Genomic DNA, 10,000 nt, shown 5'->3' with positions numbered 1-10,000 from the left:
CGCTTTACTCTTTTCTACTTGCGGACACTGTACACCATTTCCATTCAAAGTTTACCGGTTTTTAATCTTGTTTTGCACCAGGCAACACCGCTGAAGCTGATAAGTCACGTGATTGCAGATCACTCCGCAATCGATCCTACTTTTGTAGAAGATCTCCTTCTTACCTACAAAACCTTCTTGGACCGTTCCTCGGAGATTTGCAGCCAGCTACTGAACTGGTTTCTGGAAAGAAGGTTTAGAGACAAGGTAGGGTCTTGTGATTGTCGCATCGTCATACTTATTAAAAATATGGAAGTAATCTTGAGCAAACGAATCAAATATTGAGTGTTTTGTAGTCGGAAAGATTATCCCAAGTGACCTTCACTGAAGTCGAACATATGATAGCGTGCGAGCAGGCTGTCATTGGCGCTGTCAAACGAGTGGCCACGAGAAACGGAGAGCGAAGCGAGCGCGCGAGTGGCCTTGCGCGGAAAAGTGAGAGCCTGCAAGGATGGGATTGTTTCCCGAACACAGCGCTTTCGTCCACAAGCGCAGCATTCTGATTGGTGAAAAATGACAGGTCCTGTTGTTGTGTAGATGTGATTCCCCCTAAAAGCCTCCACGAGAAATTTGCAGTCATGTTTGTTGTTTTGCTCGATTTCTATTGGCTAATAACGAGTTGTCAAGTTTTCGACACCTCCCTATTTTCACCAATCCCAAAATTCAGTTGATTTTTGGGGGCTCATTGAAGCTTGGTGAAGCCCCAAGAGTAAATAACTTGTATTGTTTTTATGTAAAGAGCCTTCCAAAACGTATTGCATTATCGGATATGGGGGAAATAGCGAATACCATGGCTCGTCGTCTTACCTTTTGTTTTTTCATAAGTTATGCATACATATGCACGTGCATAAGACGACATTTGAAAGAAACTGTTTCCTAGAGTAACATCACGTGGTCTGAAATGGGAAAACAAAACGTACAAGCTAAAGAGGTCCATTTGCCTTGCAGCACAAAAGTGGTGCCGAAAATCAGGACTAGACCCGTGTCTCTCGAGAGCTCGGTCATGAATGAATTGACAGCTCGTGTTCCTTATTTTACATACATCGTCCAGGACTTTAAAAGCGAGATGTCGTGACGAAATTTGAATTTGTGATTTTTATGAGTTGAGAGAGATATACCTCAGGAACAAAAACGATTTTAGTGTAGGTGCCAAAAAGGGGAACCTCCACCCCATTAACATAAAAGCTTTTGTTTACAATGAAATATGTTTCACTTTTTTTCAGAGAAAGCGTGTGTTTACGGAATTAATGAGTTTCAGAATCGCAGATGCCCCAGGCACCTCCATTTTGAATAATTGTGGCGTTTTGCCCAATCGGTATTACATTGAAGCTACTTTGTGTCAAAATAACGAAGATGGCAGCGCTCAGCAAATTCTTGGAAAGTGGATATATATGGGTTATTGACCAAGCGTGAGGTCAAGATGGCTGGATATTGGCCAAGTTCTTTTTTTGCGTGTTTATGGCCCGAGACGAAGTGGAGGTCCATAAACACGCAAAAAAGAACGAGGCCAATATCCAGCCATCTTGACCGAACAAGCTTGGTCGATAAAGGGTTTATTGTATGACTTAAAACACCAAAAAATGATCTTTGATCTTTCTGGACCAAGCAAGAAATCCCGAGCGGGCAAGATATCTCCATCTTGCCCGCTCGGGTAGCCAATCACAGCGCGGGATTTGGTTCATCTTGCCCGCTCACGGAGCTAGTCATATAATAACTGCAATTCTTAAATTCATTTTTTTCTGGTAATCAATTTCAAAGAATTTATATTTGCAAACATTTTTTCTTCGGGTTTAAAGTTATCCTTGTGTGGGAGTGTAGGTGAAGTAAAGGTTTAGTCGAAACTGAAGGCAAAATCGTATGTAAAAGTCTTTATTTATTGGTAAATAGATTTGTCCCTGAATGTTTTTGCCTCCTTGTAGGTCGCTATTTATTATTAGACTCGCATGTTTGCGTTTGCAGGTGACGCGTGCCATGCTGTTGTGGGTCAATAACCATTACGGTGATTTCGAGGGAGATCCTGTCATGGAGGACTATCTTGGCACATTTGAAAAGGGACTGGAATTGCAGGTGAGAATTGGAGTAACATCTTCACGCTGAAAATGACTTCCTCGTTTGATTGTCGAAATGTCCGTCTTTGGCCACATCGAGATCTAAAAACCAGAAGACTACGAAAATGAGTTTTTGCCCTTGTAAGGACGCGCGCTTGAAAAATGAAACGACATTGAAACCCAATGCGCCTGCCCGGAACTAAAAACAGTTGAAGGAATTCGTCAGGCTAGCGAAATCGAAAAAGCAAATTTCTGGTTTCGGTTGTCATAGGCCAAAACGAAATGACAAATGTCATGGGATGTTATTTATGACCTAATATGAAAAAACTGACACTGAATAAAACGTCAAAGCATGTCAGGTGTGACTACGTTACAACTATATTTCACAATAATTCAACGAACGCGCGTTGGATATGAGATATATATGAGAAAATTTTAGCATCGACAACGAGTGCGACTTCCAGTACCAGTTCTGGGATTTTAATTACTGTGCATTCGTACTGCGCTGCCCGGATTGCTCATCTCCTCCCGGCAAGTTGGTCTGCGACGACTTTACATCGAAAAGTCGTTACTAGCGGTAAGTACGAGTTGGTCAAAAGGAAATTGCGTCTGATTTAGAACTGTTTCTTTTAGTTTAAATCCTCAATTGTTCGGTAAATAATTAGGGAAGTTTCCAAGCCTGAAAAGCAGCTCAAAATGCGGATATTTTGCCAAAGAATTGGTGTGTCTTGTAGTGGTGTACCGATCATTGATTATAATCGATCATTGATCCAAAATCTTTAAGCGACGCAACAATCGATTATGGATGATGAGAATCGATTATCGCGGACAAATGCGATAATCCTACGTTTCATACATTTATAATATTTTCCAAAACTCGGCGAAACACGCTCGCGCCACAGCCCAAACTAGGTATTGCATTTTGTGTTTATTTCACATTTGATAGTGCATATTTCATGCGGAAAAAACTTACGTTGATGGTTCTAAATTAGTAGCTGGCCGTAAAATACATTGTAACTTACTGCGATCAGAAAGGTAACAAGAGTAGATGAAAGCAAAATAGATATAAACAGCCTTCGAAGATCAAGTTGGTTCCTGGGGTCCACTCTTCCTTGTTTCTTTTTCATGTTGTCCACAACAAACATGGCGGCATGTTTTGTTTTTTTTTTGTCAACAGATTTTCCGATAAAAATCGACGATAGATCGGTTGGGTCAGTCCGATTACTTCCGATGATCGGTAACAAAATCTTAGCCGATTCTCATCACTAGTGTTAGCCACAATAGTATTTTCTGCAGACTAGAACTCGTATTATACGCTTACCTAAATCCTTGTACTGGCACTCGTTGCCAATGCTAAAAGTCTCTGGCAAATAGCCAACGAGGCGCGTAGCGCCGAGTTGGCTATAACCCTTCTCATATCCAACAAGCGCGAATTGAATATTCGTTTTATTATATTTTTATCAAATTCTGAACGCCTGGACACTTGGAAATTGAAGCCAATCGGTTTCCACCTTTACAACACCATATTAGGTCATACGGTATGTGAGCTGATGACCGAGATTGAGTGAACCAATCAGAAAGCTACAAACGTAATCTCCGAGGTATTTAACACAAATTTCTCTGGATTTGGTTTCACTTTATCATGGATTTTCTTCCTTCCAAAAAATACGCCTTGTAGTAGAAGGGAACACTTGATTCTGACGTTGAATAACTACTTTGAGCTATTCGCGGCAGTGTTGTAACTCGTTGCATCCGTGTGAGTTTGTTAACGTGCATGATATAACAGTGTCGCTCTCCTTGTAAAACATGACTTAGCAGAGAGACCGTCTATAATGTATTTTTCTTCTTTCACCCAAACAGCAAATGAATGGACAGCTTGGATTGCTAAATATCGCATGCGCTGCGAAAGCCAAATCTCGACGCATAACAATGGTAAGTGTCTAGGATTTGTCGGTTTCGATATGTTTCCCCGATAAATGAGAGGGCAGATCAGGTGAACTAGCGACACACAAGCAACATACGTAAACTCAGTCGGCTAAGCGTTTCAATATTTGTTACTGAGCTTTTTAAGGCAGTGACACATGGTTCGAAGTTGTGCAACATTTGTTAATCAACGAACAACTTGTGAGTTTTTGAACCGAGTAATGAGAACCCGGGAATAATTCCTCTCAACTTCGTTGACAAACGTTGAACATGTCTAATGCCCTTGGGCAACTCCAGTTGGCAGCATTATCATCATCATCGTTCATTAGCCTTGATATTAAAAAGAATTTTACAGAGTACAGCATGTTGTTTAGGCGAGGAGATTTCAAGAAATCACCAGGCTTATAGGAGAGGCCACCTTGACATCACAATATGATAAGAAATAAGGGCTGCGCAGGTGTGCGGCTGGGATAATTCAGTAACTTTTTTAATTAAAAATCAAGCACTTTGTTCTTAAAGGGGCTAGGTCACGCTATTTTAGGTAATTTTGTTTAATTTTGTTAATTATGAGCTCTAAACGTCAAATTGGCAGAGCAAGAGTCTTTCATTTTCAAAATAACGGCCACATAACGACTGAGAATGATTTTCCAGCTTTGTAAATGACATTTTAATATAGACTGGTGTAATTTTGAAAAACGGTGGGCGAAGTTTTTCAAATTTACCCAAATTCAATCCATTCCAATCCTCTCCAGTTTTGTCCATCCATGTTCCTTCTTGGCTTCCCTGTGTTTTGTTAGAGATCTTCTATAGTTTTGAACAGTTATTTTGATATTTTAGTTAATTCCATGACCATTCGATCAGTGCTGAAATTGCCTAAAATTGCGTGACCTAGCCCCTTTAAAGATTGGAAAGCTTGACCAATTTGTAATAGATACAGGAAGACATGCAATTCCAGATTTTTGGTCCTTGGTAAAGAATTGTGAATTTCTTCTTCAATTTTTTGCCCATCCCAGCCTACTTTTATAGTTGCTGTTATATTCAAACGTTCCGAGTCTTGCATGGTTATTTTTAAAGTGCTAGTTTGACCAAAAATCAATTCTTCTTTTTCTTTGGATTTAAAAACTACAGTATGTTAACTAAACACTAAGTGACCCAAGTTTTAAGCCATGATTTCAAGAAGACATCTGTTTATTTTTACTGGAATTTTCTATTTAATGGTCCGCGCCATTACTAAATTTAAAACCCTGAGAGAGCTGGATCAAGGAGAAAATGACGTCAAAGATTCACTAGTTTAAGAATGCAATGCGTGTGTAAGTGGCTGAATTAATACGCAGCACGGGAATTTCGGGCTTTCAGACTTACACTTTGAAAAGACCGAACAAAGATAACAATAAATGTAGCACAGAAAACAATAGGAAGTACGACACTATACAGCCAATGAAATATAGTGTTCAACTTGAGGTACTACCCTACCCGGAAATTTTAAGCTAGTTAGTTAATGACGTCACGTTTCCCTAGATCCATTCCTCTGAGGTCCATTCGGTCAGTTTTGAACGTGAGTAATGGCGGACCGTGAAATCCAAAACTTACACTAAAAGTTAACGGCCTTGGGATAAAAATCAAAGCTCAAAATTTTGCCAGTCAGGTGTTAAGTAAACACACTTTCAAAATCTGAAGAAGAAAAGGAAATGATTTTTTTGATCGTAGTACAACTTTAACCATTAATTAATTGATCAACACGTGTTTAGCTTGGTGTCACCGGACAAAATGTATTAGTTGATAACAAACGCAGCTGCGTTTGTTACTTGTACTTAGATGCTTGCGTCGTTTTAGTGAGACCTTAACACGACTCATCCCTTTCCTCTATTCTATGGGGCTGTTTACATGAGAAAACTCGCCCCGTCGCAAGTTCCATACCGGGATGACCACTTGATTTCATATCGTGTTTACATGATGCCTATTTTATTTCATATCGTGTTTGCATGAAGGCACACTTAACGTTGATAAATACATGCCATTCTGGATTCACGAAATTCACGCATGCCCTACCCGTTCCAGTCCATCCAGGGGTCAAGGTCATACCCATTCTCGTCACCAGAGCCTCGGATCGAACCTTACGGCGCCTGCTCACTCCTCGTGCTAACATGAATGCACCAATTAGAGACACTCTTGATCGTTCTTCACGAAACCCAATGAGAAGACACTTTGTTTCAAGTTTCTCTAGAGCTCTAATCTCCCTCAGTCAAGAGAAGAGCTCTGGGGTCGAGATTGGTTCATACCGAAACGAGTGGTTGTTCCTCGTTTACTACATAATTGCTGTTGCCGGATTTCGTACCGGAATGAAATTCTCTCTCCGGTACCGAAACGGGGGTGAATTCGCGTCGTTATGTCTCGTTCCGGTATGACATGTGGACATGACATGTTGGTGTCAACGAATGCAGAACCACAAGAGGGAATCGGAGTGAACTCCGTCCTGGACAAAAGTCGCCCCGGTATGATGTAAACACCCCTAACTTATAACAATTTTTGCAGGATCGTTCAAGTCGAGAAATGCCCCTGGGCTTCACAATTTCTGGCGGCAGAGAGTATGGCTTTGGAATTTTTATATCTAAGGTACAGTGTAAAACTGTTTTGTGTGTTGCAATCTTTACGCATCCAAATAACACGCTAATGGTTTCCTTGTACCTCGGCACTTTTTAAGTCTTGCACAATTTGAAACAGGCAAATCATGGCAGCCAGTCAGAACAGCCGATATGTAACAAGCCAACTCGAAGCAAGTCAATCAAAACAAGCAAATCTTACGGATATCCAAAATCTCTGACTAAGAATGTCGCGTGAGATTTCAATCCAGTTAGTAAAAAGGCAAAGTAAAACAAAGGCTTTAAAAAACCGTTTAAATAAATGAATAGGTTAATTAATTAGTTAACCTCACGTTTAGAGAAAATTTAAGGAAATTCAAAGTAAGGCAAATTCTTTGAAATAGACGAACTATATTTCAGGTGGGCTGCGATGCATATTATATCTCGAGGCCATGTCACTCAAAAGTCGTGGTCGCAGTAACTATTGAAAACTGTACAACAACACAAAAGAAATATGACATTTAGACCAAAAGTTTCGTGGACCACAGGCAGCCCAAGCTCGGTATACGATTTATAGACTTTGTATGGGAAAACATACTTTGAGCTTATGAATGCTAAAATAAGCTGTAAATGTAGAAATAAAGTTCTCTTACCTCTACATACGGTTGTCCTCGTCTTTTCTGTGCAATCGGAGGGCAAAGTTGTGTCCGTTTTAGACGGGTTTGTGGCTTTCGAATTTTTGCGATGTCGTTAGTAGGGGAAACGACAACTAACGACATCGCAAAAATTCGAAAGCCACAAACCCGTCTAAAACGGACACAACTTTGCCCTCCGATTGCACAGAAAAGACGAGGACAACCGTATGTAGAGGTAAGCGAACTTTAGTTCTACATTTACAGCTTATTTTAGCATTTATTAGCTCAAAGTATGTTTTCCCATACAAAGTCTATAAATCGTATACCGAGCTTGGGTTGCCTGTGCATGGACAGGCAAAAAAGGACAAGAATGAAACGGATTTCGTATCAGTCATTTTGAAAGAGTCGGCCCGCACGATGTCCTTCAACTTTACGACAACTTACCGGGATAAAGGCCGTTTTTACTCATAATCATCTGGTTTGCGATGTAACGATAATTTTATATGTAAAGGAATTCCAATTACATTTCTGCAATACATATTTCGATGGCCCATCGATCATCTTAATCTTCTTGTAGATACGACAACAAGCCGTTTCCAGTTCTTGCTCAAAGAGGCAGTTCGTATCCGCTGGGAATTAAAACACGTGGTGCTAACTCTTTCTTTTCAGTAACATTTATGGTCTGTTGCTTTAGGTGATTGCTTTAATTTCGTGTTATTAGGGAGCTTTAGCAACTACGACGGGAACGGCAACGAGAACGTCATCTCATAACATAAATTCGCGCTATTGTAATCACTTCGCAACTATTCCAAGCTTTTTAACGTGACAATGGTGTGGTAGTCCCTCAAGAATGAAACCGATATGAGTCGCGCTTAATTTAGGGGAGAAAATGAATATTTATCTGCAAGTGCCGACGTCCTCCATAAAACCTCAAATTTGGCTATTTCACGCTGTTGTTTTGCTGACGACGGCAAAGAAATGGACAGAAGTGAAAAACGCACGTGCAGCGCGCGCAAAGCTATTGTTTTGTCCACTATATATGCAAATTTTTGACGTTCTCGTCGCCGTCGCCGTTGTAGTTGCTAAAGCTCCCAATTGTATCTCTTGCGCGCGCATTATTCTTTTGTTAGCATTCAGCATTGTAACGTTTAACTATAATTTGAAATTCTATTGACGTGTAGCTATTTTACCTATATAAGACTAAGTTCAAATTCGCATTGTAACGTCCACTTGCAACTGAAAGTGGTCGATCCGGCGAAACACGTATTGCAGAATCAAAGGTGTTTGTCTATTTTTTTTACGAATACTAGTTTGTTTGCTGTTATCAATCCAATTACCCGTTTTCGAGCTGAAAACTTGGGATGAACTAAAGATTCGCCCCATACAACATAAAATACCCTAAGCAAAGATTTACAGGGGCTATATGTCAGGTAGCCTTGACATAGCCCCCGTAAATCTTTGCTTTTGAGGTTCTTTTTGTAAGTTTAAGTCGCCACGATAATGGAAACCGCAACTGAGTGGCCATGGCTTTACGAGTGTTGAACATTCCAGGTTGAACCGGAGTCGAAGGCTTTAGAGGCTGGGCTCAGACGGGGTGATAAGGTTTGTATATCTGTCGTATACCTTACTTGCCATAAGGCTGTTTACCTGAAGAAAGGAAGATCATGAGAGCATTTTAAAGCTCTTTTGTTTGGCTTTTTTTTTTCACTCACGCCATTGTTCTCGGTTGGATTTTTAAAATTTTTTTTTGACCGGTTTACTAATTCGGTTAAGCATCGGACTACCGTGTGGGAAGTTGTGCTTTCAAACGCTTCCGTACCACTTCTCAGGGTTTTTAAGTAGTTGACGAGGAACTGCTAACTTGGTAATAACCTACGAGTGGGTTAGACTTCTCGATGACGACGATAAACCTTTGGCCTCGTCTCACAACCCTTCAATGTTCCTTACTCTCTGGGAAGTTTAAAAACCCACACAACCATTTGCAAAGAGTAGGACGTAGAGTTCCCGGTGTTGTGGTCTTTCGTCTGTGGTGTATCATGGTTTTGAGGCTTATTCTGGGCGATATTAGCAATAGCAAGGCTGTTCAACAATACGAATGTGAATAAAAATATAATATGAATGATAAGAAGATATAACGAAGAGACAAAATTCGAGTTTCGTGCTCACGCACTCATCAGACAGACATCAGACATACTCTCTGATGAGTGCGTGAGCACGAAACTCGGGTAACAGAGAAATTTTGTCTCTTCGTTGTATCTTCTTATTCAAAGCTCTACAACTTAAAAAGTGTATTGAGCCCTGTTTAACGGCATTAGCCACTTTATTACACATAATATGAATGATAGATATGTCTTTAGCAAAATTCGGCAGCTGAACGCTCGTCCACCGCATCAAGGGAAGGTTTGCGTAGGTTGTGATTTTCAGTCTCATCCTATCTCCAAACCTAGGCCTTACTATTTTTTCTTGTTAACTGAATAAGAAAAAGTTATTATTCTGCTAGGACTATCCGCTTTCAAAGATCTCGCTGGTCTGTTTTACATTGAAAGCCGCTCGTAACTCTTCCCTTTTCCAAATCCCCATTACCATTATCTAGGCTCACATTCCCTGCATCATAAGCTCTATTTTCACAAAACGGAAAGCTCACTATATATTTTTATAAGCACACTTATAAAATTAATGTAGTCTTGTGTTTCACTTTCTTTAAAGATCCTTGAAGGAAATGGAACGAATTTCGGAAACATCACCTACGTAAAGGTACGAAGCAGACTAAAAGCAG

General features: G+C 40.3%; 1 protein-coding gene across 1 annotated transcript in view; it reads left to right on the top strand.

The window, feature by feature from the left end:
- The window catches only part of LOC138019040 (rap guanine nucleotide exchange factor 6-like), a 93,003-nt gene that overhangs the window by 27,766 nt on the left and 55,237 nt on the right, over positions 1–10,000 (top strand). Inside the window, exons 14-19 of the mRNA XM_068865701.1 lie at positions 82–246; positions 1,999–2,106; positions 3,948–4,019; positions 6,543–6,623; positions 8,776–8,826; positions 9,931–9,978. Coding sequence (XP_068721802.1) covers positions 82–246; positions 1,999–2,106; positions 3,948–4,019; positions 6,543–6,623; positions 8,776–8,826; positions 9,931–9,978 — 525 coding nt within the window. The remainder of the gene's footprint in view (positions 1–81; positions 247–1,998; positions 2,107–3,947; positions 4,020–6,542; positions 6,624–8,775; positions 8,827–9,930; positions 9,979–10,000) is intronic.

The sequence above is a fragment of the Montipora capricornis genome, chromosome 10 (genome assembly GCF_036669925.1).
Source record: "Montipora capricornis isolate CH-2021 chromosome 10, ASM3666992v2, whole genome shotgun sequence".
Classification (NCBI taxonomy): Eukaryota; Metazoa; Cnidaria; class Anthozoa; order Scleractinia; family Acroporidae; genus Montipora; species Montipora capricornis.
The sequence above is the reverse complement of the archived record's forward strand: the minus strand, read 5'-3'. Positions and strand labels throughout refer to the sequence as shown.